Source organism: Erythrolamprus reginae, chromosome 3 (assembly GCF_031021105.1).
Source record: "Erythrolamprus reginae isolate rEryReg1 chromosome 3, rEryReg1.hap1, whole genome shotgun sequence".
In the NCBI taxonomy this organism is placed as follows: domain Eukaryota; kingdom Metazoa; phylum Chordata; class Lepidosauria; order Squamata; family Dipsadidae; genus Erythrolamprus; species Erythrolamprus reginae.
The window spans coordinates 89,782,731-89,802,656 of record NC_091952.1 but is presented as its reverse complement, the minus strand read 5'-3'; the positions used below and the strand labels follow the sequence as shown (position 1 = coordinate 89,802,656).

Sequence of the window (19,926 nt, the reverse complement as noted above, 5' to 3'; positions counted from 1 at the left end):
TGCAGTCAGGTGGGTGATAAATGAATTTAATAAGTTTAGATAGATAGATAGATAGATGGATGGATGGATGGATGGATGGATAGATAGATAGATAGATAGATAGATAGATAGATAGATAGATAGATAGATAGATAGATAGATAGATAGATAGATAATAAAGATGAAGGGGAAGGACAAAACGCAATAAATCTCTGGCACAAATTGGTATAAAAAGGGAACAATGAAAATTTGGACATGGTTGATTGAAGTAAGAAAAAATGGAAGGAAGGGAGGGGAAAATGCTCAGAAATATAGAAGAGAAGAAAAATATATGGTGGGCAGAAAAATGGAGTGGAGAACAGACAGTTCAGAGACTCATTTGATTTTTGCCATCATAATATTAAATGAATAATAGCAAACTGGATAACTTCTTTTATATCCAGAAGTTATCATATTGTTATCTTACAGAGCCTATACATTACAGTTTCCCTTTTCAGCTTTGTGGACTGGGTGTGGGGAAGAGGGGATGGATCCGCATGTGCGGTAGGCAAGTGCATACACACAGGCACAGTTCCATTTGTGCTCATATAAATAGCATGCATGTGCACCTATGCTTGCCTGCTGCTCTCACAAGTGAGAATGTGTGTGTGTGTGTACTTGCATGAGTGGAAATGTGCATGTATGCATATGCTTGCTCACTTCTTCTGTGGCCCAATTCCAAAATCTTCATGGTATGGTAGTGGCCTGTGCCCGGGAGTTGGAGAACCATGCTATACATGATAATTACTTCTGGTGAAGGTCAATTTTATAAAATACCAAGCATTCATTTCAGATGTTAAAGAAATATTCCCTCTGAATGAATGTTAGAGACAGCACTTCTTCGGATAATTATATTTTGCAGAGGAAGAGCCAGTTGTTCGAGATAAGATATTTTTGTGGGGGTGGGCATCATTGCTGAAGGTGCTCCAAACATCTGCTTAATCAGTGTATGAAAACTGCCTCTACATGTGTTAAGTTTCAACATTTGCTATTTAGCAGGAATCAGAAGTGACATGCGGCAAGGAGGATGTTCAAGGCCTGTCTGTGCTTTGGTACCGGAGAAGCTCGGGGAACATTTAGCAAATGAGTCATGTCAGTCTCTTTCTCAGACCAAGTGTGATGACTGCTTCAAGCCTTACAAGCAAAGGCACCTAATTACAGCCTTGTCATCGACAACAGAAAAGTCCAAGGGACATTGTGTGCAAGCGGAATTAGAACACCATAGATCACAATGTCAATTCTTAGCAAGGAGCAGGAATATTTCTCCACAACTAGAGCACTTCCTTATCTCTAAAAACATACGCTGTGATAAAAATCCAAATTGCCCAAAAGTAATGGAAGAGAACCCTGGCAAAACTGTAAGATTGGAGGCAGAACAGGGTGATGATAAGGGCATAAGATCAGCTGGCTGCCATATGAATGCTGCAAATATATGTTTATCACCAGCAATCAAGAAAAGCAAGAAGCCCAAGCAGGTTCGGTTTTACACGCCGGAACTGGCAACCATAAAAAGAGCAAATGAGACAATTGGTGGTTTAAGTGGAAAAATATTACCTCAGAACAAACAATGGCATGACCAGACTCAAGGAAGCCAATCTCCTACTTGGGCAAAATCGCTTAGTGATTCAGAAGCAAAATTTAAAGAAAGACAGCCATCTTCTCCTCTTATGGGTCCTCCTAGGGAACAAGAGAGTGAGCCAATTCAAAGGTATGAAATAAAAACGAAAAGACCAAATTCATTGACTGTACAATTAAATCTACATCTTTTCAGGAAAGGAAAAATCCAGCCGGAGGAACTTCATGATCAAAAAAGCTTAGAGCAACCCTCCCACTCTCAACCCATGAGATTGCTACCTACTTCCCAAATGGAAGAGAAAAAGAGGAAAAGAAAAAAGAATTCAGAATGTTCAACCCAAGAGAGGTTAGAAAACGGCAAAGATGGTATTTCTAACAAAGCAACGGTTGAGGAAGCGCCTGAAGAAAACAACAAGGATGGAGAAATACCCACTCCTGCTTCTTTTCACAATATGCCTGCCTTGAATATTATCAAGGCTTCCTCGTCAACCAAACATTTAAAACCTCCAACTGCTCCAGCTACATTCTCAGTAAATAGAACTTCAAGAAGTACTGTTCCCATTATCTCCCCTTCATCTGGCCACTCACCAAATATTGCACCAAATGAAACAAATAATACCTCTACATTGTTGAGTTCTAAAAAGCTTAAGAGGGGCACTTCAGTTGCTGAAGTCTTTCATCACAATTCTCCGCAAAAGGAATCAAAAGAAAAACACCGTTGCCTTTCTTCGGCTCCTTTTAGGCAAGCAGATGGCCTTGACTTTCAGAAACCCAGCAATGGAGATTATATGCACTCTCAGCAAATAATGGAAAATAAAATGCATATTGTGAGTATGGATCACTTCAGAGACCAACCTTTAAAAGGGCAGAATGGAAATTTCACCAGGAAATATGAACTGGAAGTGCAGGAAAAGGTTAGTGGATCTGAACCCGTGCAAGAAAATCTATCCGGTATGGAGTCTCAAAATGTAGTGGAAATACCACCATCGAATGCAGACCAGGTTATCTCAAAAAAGGAAACGGATAGACTCATACCGCTAGTTCACTCGAATAGCAAGTTGCCTGATCGTCAAACCCTGAAAGAAGAGCTACAGATTAACAACCAAGAGGAGGATGAAATCTTAACAGAGAAACCGAGTTCAGATTTTAAAACAGAAAGCAACAGTGAGTTGATTCCAAATATACCATTGGACTCACCGCGTCTGAAAGAAGAAGAAGCACAATCTGGGGATGAATGGGACAATAACAAATCCAATGAACTGCATAAAAATATTGTCAAGGTGGCCATTATCTCTAATACATTCAGCATCCTGACTTCATCGGAAAATGGAAGCCTATATCTAAATAGAAATGTGGATCCTCAAAAGAGCCATAATGTGCATATGGATAATGACCACAATTTGCAAAAAAATCTGGATAATCCATTTGATGAAGACAGCACAAAACATAAAGAAGGTAAAATGCCACTAGCTACACATCAAGAGCCTCCTTTGTTAGCAGAGTTTAAAGACGTCAATTATGAGCAACGAACTGAGACATCTTCACTTTCCTGCAATATAAATAAAGCAGAAATCTCAGTTCCCATGCCTACACCGTCTCCCACATCTATTGATTATAAAGAAGAATTTCCTTTGCAAGTGGAACAAAGCAAAGCAAAGCTTTCATAACACTTGCATTCTCCCTTAGTCCTCTTCAAAGATAAAACCACCTTTCAGTATGAAAATCCATGCTTACTGGATCAGAAATTTCAAATGTTAGCGCAATATTTTATGGAAAACAAAGAGCTGGTTAAAGTCAGACCAGAATTGAAAATGAAGTTATATGCGGTAAGTTTTAGAAGTGAGACCATAAATTAGAGATGGTAAGACACAAAGTATTTATTTTTAAATGTTAAAATCATCAGATAATATATGAAAATATCACATTATATAGGACTGACAGAGGTATGTTGAATGTTAACTGATCTTTATTTAAAATAGAATGCTGAAATCTAATGCAGTCTAATCTAGTCCAACACATACCAAAAAGGGAGAGCTATTCAGATTTGAGAACTCAAATTCTCTGCTTTTTTCAAAGAAACGTTGTTGAAGAATTTAGATTGTTTCCAAATGCTATACCTGAAGGTGTTAGAAATGCTCGTTTTTCCTCACTGACATAAATTAACAGCAAAAAATTCATTGTAAAATAATCTTTTTAAGAAGACTATTATATTTCCTGTTTTGGGATACTACCATATATTTCTGCATCAAAATTTCAAACATTAAAAACAATTCTGCAAAATGAAAGAAGCAGCATGGTTCCTCTTAATAATATACTGTATATGATTTTATGTACACTATACAATAATGAAGACTTCTCGAAGTTGGTTGTTTTCTCCTTTTTCTTTGAAAAAGGTTGCCATCCGTTAACTCAGCTATCTGCAGAATTTAGAGGCTCATTGCGCTGTTTTCTGTATTATTTTGTAATAGAACACACAATGTTATGTCGAACCTTTTAAGAAAGCAGCAAAGAAGTAAATCTTCAGAGGGGAAAAAGGTATTATGAAATGCTTAGAACATTTTCACTGATGAATCTCACAGGGTACTACTAAAATTTTGGAAGCCGGTTTGCTTCCTCCTGCGCCTCGTGGCCGCACCTCATGTGCATGAGCAGTGCTGAATTTTTTTTAAAAAAATAATAGTACTGCGCATGCACGTGCACATGGCATGTCACCGCTCTGAGTCCTCGGAGAGGGGTGGCATACAAATCTAATTAATAATAACAATAATGATGATGATGATGATGATGATGATGATGATGATGATAGGAAGTGAACCTGCAGCAAGGTAAGTCAGAACCCACCCCTGGGTCAATACCAAGTATAAATATGACTTCAGCAACCGAATTGTTATTGCATGGAACTCACAATCGAACTCTGTTGTTTCATCCCCAAATCCCCAAAACTTTACCCTTAGACTATCCACTGTTGACCTCACCCGATTTCCTAGAGGTCAGTAAGGGGGGTGCATAAGTGCGCCAGCATGCCTGCCACCCCTGTCATAAGTTTTTCTCTCATTAGTACCAATATCATGCATATAAACAGTGTTATTTCTTTGTATTCTATCAATACGTACTTGACAAATAAAAATAAATAAATAAAATAAATAAATATAAGACTAACGGAAGTTGTATCTTCTTTGTATTTATATAGAATGGGGGTAGGAAGAAAATGAATAGTTTCTTAGCTTGCCTTGCAACCAGCTTAGCTAAGCCTAGGAATTTAAAGATAAAGCCTGTGTCCTCAGGACAAATCAGTGACGATAATAACAACAACAATAACAATAACAATAATTTCTAATAATAATAATTTATTAGATTTGTATGCCGCCCCTCTCCGAAGACTCATTACTTGTTGTATTCATCACTATTACTTGTAATAACAACAACAACAACAATAATAATTATTATTATTAATTAGATTTGTATGCCGCCCCCTCTGCAGACTCCCTTCATCCCTTCATTAAGGACAAACAACATCTGGAGCAATGAAAACCAGGGCAATTTATAATTTTAAGAACTGCACACACTAACTGTACACACTAATTTTTGAGTCATTACTTTTGACCTGTACAGTTCAAAATCTCATACACTGCATATCCCTCTATGACATAGATATATTTCTCCCTTGCACCTGAACACACTTCTTGTTCATCTCCCATTCCATTATTCAAAATAAATACATCCTCGGTTCAATCCAACGGGTTCTTCTGTTGGGAAGATTTTCACCTCCCCCACCCCAGGTTATTTTCCAGCCACCAGAATCATTCTGAGAGAGAATCTAATGCACCTTTAGCTCTTCCAGTTTTAAATTAGATATTTCCATCTTTCTTGACACAAGGGTTGGCATGCATAAAATCTATGTCACCTCATGCATAATCTGATGATGACAATGAAGTTGAGGTCTGCTATCTGCTGAACTCGTATCGGCAGACTGAAGCTCTCCTCCTCCAGCCACTCACCACTGCTTTTCATGGCTTTTTTGGCTGGGGCTGAAGGAGAAATTGGACACCTTGTTTATGTGGATGCATAAGCCCATGTACACTTGACTGCACTTCACAAGGCATAATTCAGGCAATACCAAGATTTCTGATATGCACTGCATACACTGGTATTCTGGAAGACCATGAGGTCTAATATCCAACATATTGTTCAGTAGACAAGTAAGTCATGTGTAAAGAGAGGGGAAGATAATAGTGGTGATGGAGCACTACCAATCAACTTAAAGGGGGAAAGAAATGTATTTCATGTATCAATGGTTCTTAAATCCAAATTCGTGCATTAAAGATGTTATGCTGCTTCTTCTACAAAGTTTATTGTGTGGCTTCTCTTTCAATTGTTTTTATTACTTTAGGAGGGAAGCACTACCATTTAGCCCACCCTATTTCAATTTTAATTATGGTATGGATTACTTGCAGTTGCTGCTATCTGCAAATACTAATTATCAGAACTTATCTACCAGGGTTGCCCAGAAAGTAATGCATGACGTTTTTTTTCTCAGCCTACAGTAATGGTACAAATGCGAAACTTTAAATATACATTACTTATGTTGTCAGGAGTGTGTGTAAATTTTGTGTTTCTTCAGACAGCGTAGCTACAGCAGTGTTTCGAAATAGCGTCTGTAAGTGACGTACGTTACAAGCAGTGTGTCGTCATTTAATTTCTCACTGAGGAGAAAGAAACTGTTGGGAACATTCATAAACGTTTGTGCAGTTTATGGAAAATCTGCATTCAACAGAAGTACGATTAGTCGCTGGGCACAGACGATGAGGTCATTAGAAGACGGTTTGGCAGAGCTCCAAAGCTTTGTGACTAGAACAAGAAGTAGTACTGACAGGGCATACACACCCTTGTGTCTCGCTGGAGGAAGGCCATAGAACTGGACAGAGATTATAGGGAAAAATAGGGAGTGTAGAAGAAACATCATTCTTTCTTGTGTGTAAGTTACATTGTGTTCAATAAATAATTGTTGAAGAAAAGAAATGCATTACGTGCTGGGCGACCCTCATAGTTTAGGATATTGGAGTTGGCAGCAGACTGAGAAGTGTTCTCATGCAGGCTCCTCTTCTAGCCCAAGTGACAGGAAGGCCACCAAACCTCCCAACTTTGGCACCTAGTAAATCTCTATGCAAAAATATTTCAGGATAGATAGGATAGGAGGGTGACTTGAATTGGAGCCAGAAGGAGTCAATTCAAGGCACTTCGAGAGTTTTTCATGTTTCTTCTTGCATTATTCCTCTGTCTATTGACCAGTCATTTGGGCTTTTTGGAACAGAGATCTATTGGTCTTCTAGAAGAGAAGCAGACTCATATTCAGAAATGACAGCGCAGTGCATTTGGTGATCAGGTCATTTGACAAGTAGCTAAAGTCTCCAATCTCAGCATCTGCCCACATTTGCCCAAGTCTGTCGTTTCGGTGAAATCACATACACCATCATCAGGCTGAAGTTGTAAGCTTCGTGCTGCTGTAAGTATAGTTAATATATAGAATATATAAATAATTATATTTACAGCAGCACGAAGCTTACAACTTCAGCCTGATGATGGTTTATGTGATTTCACCGAAATGTCGCATAGACATTCAAAATATTACACGGGGCAAAACCCGAACTAAGAACAATCTACATATATATTTAGAAATTTCTGGCAACGTTTCGACGAGGTCCCACTCGTCATCTTCAGACTGGTGCTTCTGTCCTTGTTCTGGGGCGAACACAGCGAGACCTGAGCTGCCTTCCTACTATAAATACTGGTGGCTGGGTGTGGTTTGATGGCTCAGCAATTGCCTGCTGTGTAGAAACTTCCTGGTGAGTCAGTGGGGTAACACCTGGGGTCCTTGATTTAACTGAGGTATGCTGATTAGTTAATGATTGTGGATTAGGGGTGATATCCTGAGTAGTTGGAGTTTGCAGGCTACTTGGTTGTTTTGCAATATGTTTTCTGAGTCTGGTTTCAGTTTCTATGGCAGTTTCTACGTTCCTTCAATATACCAGGGTGATCCAACAGAAAAAACATATAGCCCCTCCCTAGTACAAAGCTGAAGGGATCAGATCTGGTGGCCTAAAGGTTAATTCTCTGCCTTACAAGGCAGAGGCCCCAGGATCAAATCCCAGTAAGGGTATGGCTAGTTGATGAGACCAGAACAAGGCCGAAATAGAGCTATCCTAATCTCCCTTAATTTTAATAATTCAGCAAAAACATGTGATACATACATATATATATATATAAAATTTCCATCTTTCCATATATATATTATAAACTAAATTCATAAATTCAGCAAAAAAACCATGACATTGATATATATATATATATATATATATATATATATATATATATATATATGTTAAAATGTTTCCGACTTAAGAAAAATATATATATATATATATATATATATATATATCATGTTTTTGCTGAAATTTTTTTAAAATTAAGGGCGACTAGGATGGTACCATTTTGGCCTTGTTCTGGCCTCACATGCTAGCCACACCCATACTGGGATTTGATCCGGCAGCTTCTGCCAACCTCTAGGCCAGCAGACCTGATCCCTTCTGTACCAAGGAGGGGCTATATGTTTTTTATGTCGGATCACCCTGGTATGTTGAAGGAATGTCACAGCTCCTTTTTGCCTCTAGGCCCAACCCAGGGCCATTTCAAGGCAGTTAATTTATTCATAGCCAACAATTATATTCTGTATTTATCACATGTTTTTGCTGAAATTTTTTAAAAATTAATGGAGACTAGGATGGTACCATTTCGGCCTTGTTCTGGCCTCATCAGCTAGCCACACCCTTACTGGGATTTGATCTGGCAGCTTCTGCCTTGTAAGGCAGAGAATTAACCTCTAGGCCACCAGACCTGATCCCTTCAGCTCTGTACCAGGGAGGGGATATATGATTTTTATGTCGGATCACCCTGGTATATTGAAGGAACGTCAGAGCTCCTTTTTGCCTCTAGGCCCAACCCAGGGCCATTTCAAGGCAGTTAATTTATTCATAGCCGACAACTATATTATTCATAGCTGACAACTATATATATATGACGGTCTTGGCATATTTGGGTTTCTTCCTGTGTAGGATTCAGAAATTTCTGGCAATGTTTCGATGAGGTCCCACTCGTCATTTTCAGGCTGGTGCTTCTGTCCTTGTTCTAGGGTGAACACAGCCAACACACTTGTGTTCGCCCTAGAACAAGGACAGAAGCACCAGCCTGAAGATGATGAGTGGGACCTCATTGGAACGTCACCAGAAATTTCTGGATCCTACATGGGAAGAAACCCAAATATGCCAAGTCCGTCATACCTGTACCCGTGAAAATCTACAAAAACCAATAATATACAATATATATATATATGCAGTACATATATATATATATATGAATAAACGTGATGACACGTCCCACCTACCAGAAATTTGGAAACCAGCCCTAAACAAAAAAACATATCATAATCATCACCATGTCAATCCTTCAACTAAATGTGATTCCACCAACCAATCAAATAATTAAAACATAGCCACCCAATCTACTTGCTACATTCAAACCAAATCTCCAGCCCCACCACTATTTATAAGGAACAAATGGCAGTTGCAAACAAACTATATCTACAGCAGCACGAAGCTTACAACTTCAGCCTGATGATGGTGAATGTGATTTCACCGAAACATCGCATAGACATGCAAAATATTACATGGGGCAAAACCTGAAATCAGAACAAACCTACCCTGGCTTTCATGTCTAAGGTGGAATTAGAATTCACAGCCTTCTGATTTCTAGCCTGGTGCTTTAACCATTAGAACAAACTGGTTTGTTCTTATTGCAGGACAGATTACAGCTTGGTCCTTGTGGCGCTGCAAATTTTGTTAAGAATATTTTTCTGGTGAAGGGTTTGAAAAATATATATGAACATGGCTGAGGAAAAAAGACCCTAAGATTCAAATTTAGTTTGTGGAGTATATTAAAAGGCAAATGGAAGCAGCAAAGTATCTTCGACTAGTTCTGTTGCCTGGGGCTCAAAGAGAATACTTTTCCAAATGTGATGATTGACTTCTCGTTGATAGTTTATCATTTCTATTATTAAAATTATTATAAAGGGAGCATGAAAACGCAAGATGGAGGAAACAGAAAAGAATATACCTCATTATGTAGTGTTTTGTAGAGAAACTAAAAATGTAACCAGTAGATGGAGCTATCTATTCTTGTCCCTCATAACCTGAAAATATTTAACCAAAGTATTGAAATAATATATTTCTGACAAGCAAATGCCTTAAATTAACTTTAGGTTTTGAGAAATAAATATTATACTACCACTTTAACAACATTGGATCTATCTCTTGAACAACACTAGATATAACCTGGGGTTATCTTTCCTTCCTTCCTTCCTTCCTTCCTTCCTTCCTTCCTTCCTTCCTTCCTTCCTTCCTTCCTTCCTCCTGAGATGAAGCAATAGGCAGGATATGACTACAGTATTTCCAGCATATAAAGAAAAGAAAATCAAATTGGCAATTTGCGTAACCTTCCTGATTTCTTGCTAAAGCGTTCAAGCCTCTAAACCAGGTGTGTCAAACTCACGTCATCACAGGATTGTCACATGACATATTGGGACTTTTTTCCTCTTCGCTAAACTGGGCATCGGTGTGTCCAGCTCTTGATGCATCTGTACCATGGGCTGGAGTTTGACAGCCCTGCTCTATACAGTCTTCTTTGAAGTTAGGGAGGGTTAGGAAGTATGAAGTATGGTGACATCTTATGTATTTTATGCATAAGAAATGCAGAAATTTAACTATGAAGCTTTTTCTTATATCACCCAAAGAAAACTTCAGTTACTTGAAAGGCAGCTTTTGAAGTCATAGAAAGAGAAAGGCCCCAAAACAACAACAGTTCCCATTGTCTTTCTCAGTAAACATCAATATGCATTGTTAAGGTTTTAATTTTAAGGTTTTAATTTTCTTTAAGTTGGCATTTCCTTGAGCCGCCAACTACTTCCTTCTTGTATAATGAGGCTGATTTTACTGTAACAAGATCAATTCTTGGTGAATTTGCTATTTGTATTCAGACATCAGTTCTGAAATATAATGCTTGACTTATTGTTTTAACCAATTAAAAATGTATGTAACTTTGTAACATGTTACATATTCCTTTATTAATGTCTTAAAGGAAACGAAGAGGCAATTTCCAGCTATCTTTCTCAGTTTTTAATTCCTGAAAGCTTTTTCTTCACACCATGTTATTTAGAGTGAGGTTGGATGGCAGCCCGAGGCTATTACAGGCCAGTGAAGTATAGGATCGTCTATTTTATGTAGGGGGGGAAATGCCAATTAACTTCTATCAGCATAAGGGAAAATCTGTTGCAGATTATAGCCCTGTATTTTTTTCTTCCATTCAAATGTGTCTGAATCTCAGAGTCTGCCTGGACTAGTCTCTGTAGTTACAATGGGAAGGTTTTTCAGAAGTGTTTCACTATTGCCTCCTTCCTAGGACAGAAGTCACCCAACTGGCTTCAAGCCTAAGGAGGGATTAGATCTCAGTCCTCAATTTTCTCTCTTCATGCCTTAATAGCAATAGCACTTAAGACTTATATACCATTTAACAGTGCTTTACAGCCCTCTCTAAATGGTTTACAGCGTCAGCATATTGCCCCCAACAATCTACGTCAATGATGGCGAACCTATGACATGGATGCCACAGGTGGTATGTGGAGCCATATCTACTGGCACACGAGTTGTTGCCCTAGGTCAGCTCCAAAATGCATGTGTGTGCTGGTCAACTGATTTTTGGCTTGCACAAAGGTTCTGGGAGGCCATTTTTGGCTTTCAAAGAGCCTCTGGGGGGATGGAGCGAGGATGTTTTTGCCTTTGGAGCCTGGGGAGGGCAAAACACGAGCCTACTGAGCCCACCAGAGCCATTTCCAGCCTCCATAGGGCCTCCGGGCAGCAGGGGAAGCTGTTTTTCCCCTCCCCATACATTGAATTATGGGTGTGGGCACTTGCACATGTGCAATAGCACTCACGCATGTTCTTTCGGCACCTTAGGAAAAAAAGTTCACCATCACTGATCTAGATCCTCATTTTACTGACCTCAGAAGGATGGAAGGCTGAGTCAACCTTGAGCCTGGTGAGATTCAAACTGCCAAACTGTGCAGTGATAGTGAAGCTATGACCCATGTGTCAAAGGTGACACACCACAATGTTTTGGGTGACACACCAGTATTTACCAACACCCAACAACAACAATTCTTGAAAGCACACCCTGTTCTCATTCAATTTTTGGAGGCTGTGGAGGTCATGAGATAATGGGATATGCTCTTCTGTGGCGGAGAAGCTTACACAAGAGGTCCATGCCCTTGTGCGACCTCTTTAGCCTCCAAAAATTACATGAGAGAGGCCATTCAAGAAGCATCCACTGAAACTGATTCCGGAACAAAGACCTTGTGTGAGTCGAAGAAACAGAGAGAGGGCAGTCCCTGAAAGTAAGTGGTGTGCAACAATTGTGCTGGTTCCCAAGGCTTGTGTTTCTTGGGGAATGGCAAGTTTCGGTCTTTTTGAATGGCAGCCATGGCACCAGGGATACATTTGAGGCTCAACCTGCTGCTGATTGCCATTGTTCAGGGTGGCCTAGAGAGAGAGAAAAAATTGTTTCTCTTTTCTGGGCGGGAGAATGAAGGGAGGGAGAGATATGCCAGCAGACTCAATTTAGGCATTTTTCAAATTTTTGAGTCATTACTCTCTTAGCCATTACACCAAACTGGCTCTCCAACTTCAATCAAAATTTGGAAAATCTGCTGCTGCAGATTATAGCCTCGCATCATGCAATATGGTTAACACATAGGCTGAGCTCAAGAGAATTGAGCGGGCAGACTCATTTAGATGAGAGACTATCAGGAAATTGTCACTGCATTAACAGTATTCTCTATTCTTCTCCTCAGCTTTTCTCCTTGCTAACAATCCTTGCTTCCACTGCATCTAATAACCACTTTGTACATTTCCTTTTGTTTAAATTTCTCACCTTGATTTTTTTGAAGGGACTCATTCAATCTATCCAACCATTATTTTCTCCCCCTCCCTGCCTCTCAACACATTTGTTCTTCTATCATATATTTGTTTTTCTATTCAAACCTTATTCGCTCACTCTGCATGATCAAACCACTCCAAATGCTTCTTTTTTTACTAGATGCTCACTTCTGCATTAAATTCATATTCATTCAGCATCTATAATCCATGCTTGAGTCTATCATTCCTTGTCGTACCAGACACACATTCTAAGTATTCCAGTGCATTTCCTATATTTCTCTTGATTACAATTCTGGGTCTAGAAAGCTTAGAACTATGATGCCTTAAACATGATCTAAGTATTGCTCACAAGATCATATGTTGCAATGTCCTCCCTGTCTGGGACTACTTCAGCTTCAACCACAACAACACAAGAGCACACAACAGATTCAAACCTAATATTAACCGCTCCAAACTTGACTGTAAAAAATATGATTTTAGCAATTGTGTTGCCGAAGCGTGGAACTCATTACCGGACCCCGTAGTGTCATCCCCTAACCACCAACATTTTACCCTTAGACTATCCACGGTTGACCTCTCCAGATTCCTAAGAGGTCAATAAGTGCACCAGTGTGCCTCCCGTCCCCTGTCCTATTGTCTCTCCTATATCTCCTATATCTTTTCTTCTATTCCTATATCTCTTCTTTTGTTCTTTCATTAATATATTTTATTCCTATATCTTCTCTTCTATTCTTTCATTGATATATTCTACTACGAGTATATCCTCTGTAACCTTCATTGTGTTTTGAACAAAATAAATAAATAAAAATGTAGGGAAGAGTAACAACGTTCTTCCAATTATCATGTGCAGATTCAGTCTTTGCACACAAATTAAGAAAGATGCACAGCAATTGCACAAGGAGACCATATACATATTTTTAACATTTCTCAACTTATGTGCTGTATACCTCCAAGCCTTAGCATTTTTCAGTTAGTATGACAACATTTATGATTTTATTTCCATCCATTTTTTCTTAGACCTTTTCAGTGTAGAGATTTTCAAATAAGTGCATTATTCGACAATCTCTCTCATTCCCATGCAAACCTCAAAACAGCTTCTTATTTTTATTTTTAATCCTTTCTTCTCAAAGGGTCCTTATTCAGACTTTTCTCTTAGCTTGAAAATATATTTTATTTCTATTAAAAGTGCTCTGAAATTTCTCTGGTTCTTTTAATCCTAGGGCATTTGATTTTTTTCCTCTGTGGCCATTTTCTACTTCTCTCTCTAACATTCTATAATATCTTCCCATCATTCTCATTATTGTATCATTCTGTAACCATTCTCACTTTTGTATAATTTAGTATCATTTTAGTACCATGATAAGACCACACTTGGAATATTGTATGCAGATATTAACAAGATGCTGAGACTCTAGAAAGAGTGCAGAGAAGAGCAAGAAAGATGATTAAGGAATGAAGGCTAAAACATATGAAGAAGGTTTGCAGGAATTAGGAATGTCTAGTTTAATGAAAAGAACTAGGCTGACGTGATAGCAATGGTCCAGTAATTATGGGGCTGCTACAAAGAAGAGGGGGGTCAACCTATTCCTCAAAACAGCTGAAGGCAGAATAAGAAGCAATGGATGGGAACTGATCAAAGAGAGAGCCAACCAAGAAACAAGGAAAATATTCATGACAGAATTTGATTGTCCCTAATTCAATGCCTGGGGAGGGCGAAAACACCTTCCCCTGCCCCCTGGAGGCCCTATGGAAGCAAGAAAGGCCTGTTTCCCAACTTTGGTGGGCCCAGTAGGCTCATGTTTCACTCTCCCCAGGCTCCAAAGGCTTTCCTGGAGCCAGGGGAGGGTAAGAACACCCTCCCCCATCTCCCCCAGAGGCTCTCTGGAAGCCAAAAACACCCTCCCAGAGCCTCTGTGAGAGTGAAAAATCAGCTGGCTGGCACACATGCACACTGGAGCTGAGCTAGGGAAACGGCTTGTGTGCTAGCAGATATGGCTCCATGTTCCACCTGTGGCATCCATGCCATAGGTTCGCCATCACTGGTATATGGTCTCCTGCTTGAGCAGGAGGTTGGATTAGAAAACCTCCAAGTCCCTTCCAACTCTGTTATTCTATTGTTTTTCTTTTTGATTTGTTATATTATTTATTACTTCATTCATTAGCACATGTTCTTTCAATATATTTCTTTTACATTTCTTTCACATTTCAGTTTTTAAACTTCCTTATACCATGATCATCACCAGACAGACCAATAGACATTTACTTCTACTACCAATCATACATTTGATCAATTGAGACTTCCACACAATAGTTTTAAAATGATTTTGTTTTTAGACAGAGAAGATTACCAGCACTTCAATGCCTCGTGCAGCATTCCCTGTTAACATTAAGGCAAATGATGTCAGCTTGACTTATTTTGGATATTATGTCACTAGAACCACCAAAACCCAGCTTAACTTCTAACATGCTCATACTGTCTTAATTTAGGATCTAGAGAATATATCACAAGACAAGATATTGCTGCCTGCATCCCAGCAAATAGGAAGTACATGTAGAGTATTGGTCCATGCTGAAATACAAGCAATAGGCTAGTTGATCTGCCATTTCTCCTCCTGTGAGAATCTATGGGCAATGTTGCTTAAGAAGACATGGAGGGAACCTACTTACCTCAGGACATGCATTCCAGCCCCTCATTAACAAAGAGGAGATAGGCTTGGGAATTGAATAGCCAATTGGAGGTCTGATATGATGATAGGCCATATCAGCTGCTGCAGCGGCTGTAAATAAGAAGATGATGAGGCTGAATTATTGATCATCCCCAAAAGCAGATTCAGAATATGAAGCCAACATTTAAAGGTTAGTGAACTGAATTTGTTTTAGCCTTGTAAGCCTTAACATACCTAAGCAGTCTGTTTTGTGCTGAAAAAACAAAACTGTTCAAAAGTAGTTTATTTCAGATTCCACGCCTCAGGTTTATGTTTATGTTTATGTTTACTTTAACTTTACTTTACTTTACTTTACTTCACCTTACCTTACCTTACCTTACTTTAGTTAGTTTAGTTCAATTCAGTTCAGTTCAGGGTCTACCTCTGTAACAAGGAAAAGGAGAATTTGGATAGAGTATGATATAGAGCAGCGGTCCCCAAACTACGGCCCGCGGGCCGGATGCGGCCCGCTGAGGTCATTTACCCGGCCCGTGGCAGCGTACGAGATTTTACCATCTATAATATACTAAGTTCCGAATGTCCTCTCCACTCTGCTGCCGAGCGTCTGGCGGCGGCAAGGAAGAGGAAAGCCAGGAGGGCGGGGAGGAAAGCACCCTATGGCAGAGCAGCAACAGTTCCTCTGAGAAAGAAATTGGCCAATTGCTTTCCTCCCCGCCCCCTGGCTTTCCGCCTCCTCCTCCTCCAGACGCTCAGCTGCAGACCGTCTTTGTCCCTCCAGTGCCGCTTTTTTGCTTTTTTTTTTTTTTGCACCGGTGAGGTTTGCGCGCGCTTGGGCACTTTTGGCGTGTGGGGGGTCTGCTGCGGAGAGGGAGAGAGAGAGAGAGAGAAAGAGGGAGACATAGAAAGGGAGTGTGAGAGAGAAATAACGCAAGAAAGAGAGGGAGAGAGAGAGCGGGAGAGTGCTGCTTTTTTGCTTCTTCGCTGCCCGCGGGGAGCCTGGAAGCCCTGCAAGAGCGTCTGGAGGGGGCAGTAAACAAGACCGGCGGTGGCGGGCTCAAGAGCCGGTCTTGTTTACTGCCCCCTCCAGACGCTCTTGCAGGGCTTCCAGGCTCCCCGCGGGCAGTGAAGAAGCAAAAAAGCAGCACTCTCCCGCTCTCTCTCTCCCTCACCGGTGCAAAAAAAAAACCGAACGGAGGCGGCGGCGGCGAGCTCAAGGAACCAAGAGCCGGTCTTTCTCCGCGCTGAATTGTTGCAGCTTCTGAGGCCGCATCCGCCTCCAGGCGAAGGGATCTCCTCGGTGGGCGGCCTCGGTCCGAAAAGGACCGGCTGTTGGTCCCTTGGCGGAGGCAGAGGCGGCCTCAGAGGCTGCAACAATTCAGCGCGGAGAAAGACCGGCTCTTGGTTCCTTGAGCTCGCCGCCGCCGCCTCCGTTCGGGCGAAGGGATCTCCTTGGTGGGCGGCGGCGGCTGCAGCTTCAAGAGACCAACACCCGGTCCTCGTTGAGCTGAGCTTCCTTTGGCTTCCTTCGAGGCGGCAGGTGAGCTTTGCAGCTTTGCATCGAAGGAAGCCAAAGGAAGCTCAGCTTGGGGGCGGGCCTGAAGCAGCCACCGCCGCCTACTCCGCCACGGGCTTCGGCTGCACTGGGCAGCTCTGGCGGGCGCGGGGCAGCAGGGCAAGCCGCGAAGGTGGCGCCGCCAAATGTGGGTCGAGCGGGGGGGGCACTAAGCAGTAGCCGTAAGGCGGCGGTGGGGCGGTTGGCTGCAAGGCACCGGCGCCGGCGGCTTGATGTGTTACGTACATTGCTGGCGCTGCGCTGGACATGGGGCTGGCACCTCCGTCCCGGCCCAGCCAGCGGGCCAGTGCCAGCCCTGTGCCCAGGCCCAGCGCAGCGCCAGCAATGTACTGCGACCCGACGTTGGTGCCACTGTCTTGGAGCTTCTGCTTGCAGCCGACTGGCTCGCGGCGCGTTGCAGGGCAGAAAAAAAAAGAAGAGAGGAAGGAAGAGAGAAGAAAAGGAGAGAGAGAGAGAAGGAAAGCATGAGAGAGAGGGAGAGAAAACAAGTGAGGGGGAGGGAATGTGAGAGAGAGAAAGAGAAAAATGAGAAAATGATGGAGGGAAAGAACGAGGGAGAGGGAAACAAAACAAATGAGACAGAAGGAAAAAAAGGGAGAGGGAAGAGAGAAGTGGAAAGGAGGGAAGGAGGGAGGGAGGGAAAGAAGAAGAAATGGAGGGAACAAGGAAGGAAGGAAGAATGAAATGAATTGAGGGGTGGAGGAAGGAAGGACTTTTTGGGGGGGGCGATGTAAATTTTTTTAAAAAATTCTCTCATCGTACATTCAAACAATACAATGTACCATCTAATTTTCCCTGAATAAAATGCAGTATTTTGTCAGTAACTAATATCAATCATCAAAAAAGTTGCAAAAGTTTTTTTTTCTAATGTTGTGATCCAGGTACATACTTTTCTTTTAATTAAATTCCCTCCTTAATGTTCCTTCTAAAAGTACAACACCAATTATATTTCTAACTTAACCATTATGCCAAAGTGCTTTCTTCTTTCTTTATATATTTTTCTATAAATATTTTTATATATTTTTCTATAAACCAAGAAAACCTTGTATAACCAATCAGATGTTAACAAAAGAAAATTAAAAACAAAACATAAACATATATGAATCTCAGACTTCTTTCCCCCCCCCAAATAGTACGTTCCCATTTTGTTTTTTACATTAAAACAAGGTATGTGCAGTGTGCATAGGGATTTGTTCATAGTTTTTTTTACAGTCCGGCCCTCCAACAGTCTGAGGGACAGTGAACTGGCCCCCTGTGTAAAAAGTTTGGGGACCCCTGATATAGAGTAATCTATTTCCCTTGCATTAGTGATGTTCCTCTTTTACAATTCTTAATATTTCAGAATAAAAGTGTTTTCTAAGATAGAATCACAAATCAAATTAATTAGGAGGTAAGAGAACGACATGATGAAATAATGCCCTGATCACATTCATAGAATGGTTTTCTATCCTGGGATATTTATTCTAATGATTCATGACTTTTATAATGTAATCTTCGCTCATTCTGGAATAAATGGCATTATGGCATTATACTGTATGATTTCAGTGGGACTTGCTCCCTTGAAATAATTAGAGATGATCCCTAACAATTTTTTTATTGGCTGTCCAATTGTATATTCAATCAGTCAGCACAATACATCTTCAAGAGAAACAAAGGAAGCCCAGTTGTCTTTTGAAAAAGCACCTTTGGGACAACCATGACCTGGATGATATTCAACACAATAGAGTTCTGAATATAAATGCTATAACACTACAGTATTAAAATTGTTTGTAATCTGATGATTGTCATAGGAAGACTAAATGATACAATTGGATGCTATATGACTTGTATTTAGCATAGATGGATCAACATGCATATGTTTAGAAATTTATAATTTTTTTTTTACATATGATACTCAAAGGGTAAAGGTGTATAAAATGTCCTGTATTCAGGCCATCTCCCAACCTTTCCTGGGGTGGATTTTAAAGATGTGACATTGTAAATAACTGAAACTTTTTACCCTGTAATGTGTATAGTAATCAGTTCAATTGTCAAGTTTCACCATTTTTTTAAAAAAAAACCCAGAATATTTGCTATTAAAATTAAGTAGGTTGTTGTCTTTTCTTAAAAATAATACAACAATGGGAGAGGTGTCAAATATAGATAGTTCCAGCTAATATGTGTTTTATATTATAATTGAGAAATTGAAGGAGATATCATTATACTATGTCTTTTTCTTTTACTATCCCTCCATTATTTAAATATACTTCTGCTGTAATATTTTCCATTTACTTGGTTTGTGCTATACTTATAGAAACATAGAAGATTGATGGCAGAAAAAGACCTCATGGTCCATCTAGTCTGCCCTTATTTTATCTTAGGATGGATATATGTTTATCCCAGTTATGTTTAAATTCAGTTACTGTGGATTTACCAACCACGTCTGCTGGAAGTTTGTTCCAAGCATCTACTACTCTACTTATCACATGGGAGAACTGCCTTCTGCCTCATGTTATGATAGAGGTATAGGCTGTAGTTTAGTTTCTGATAGTTTCTTAATTAATCATGGTGAATTGCAACAAGTCAGCCTTAATGGGTAAAACTCACCTGCGCCCACGCCACTTGGGAGGCAGCGGACCGACAGTGAGATAAGTTAGAACCCACCCATGCCCTATTCCTCTCATTAATATCCCAGTGACTTTTCCTAAGCAACTATACTGCAGACAATATAACAAAGTGAGACAAAGATCTCCATATTTGCATAGCCAGAGGTATGGTTTTCTGGACTTAACTCGGCATGACATCTTATTCCCACATAGTAAAAGAAGCTACTACAACAGGGATGATTAGCGAGGTCAGCCCATAAATGTATGGATGACTGTAACTATTTTAAATTGAAATGTTTTTTATATTGATCTATAAGCTTTTTGTTGTGAGCCGCCCTGAATACCTTGGGAGTTGGGTGGCATAGAAATTTAAACAAACAAACAAACAAACAAATAAATGAATAAATAAAATAAGTAAGATCAAAATGGGAAAGAAAGAATTTTACGTATATTTTGTGGCAGAATCTGAA

General features: G+C 40.2%; 1 protein-coding gene across 1 annotated transcript in view; it reads right to left on the bottom strand.

The window, feature by feature from the left end:
* TNNI3K (TNNI3 interacting kinase) overlaps window positions 1–19,926 on the bottom strand; it is a 297,450-nt gene that overhangs the window by 63,144 nt on the left and 214,380 nt on the right. The window contains exon 21 of the mRNA XM_070746161.1: window positions 15,300–15,409. Within this exon, the coding sequence (XP_070602262.1) occupies window positions 15,300–15,409 (110 nt within the window). The remainder of the gene's footprint in view (window positions 1–15,299; window positions 15,410–19,926) is intronic.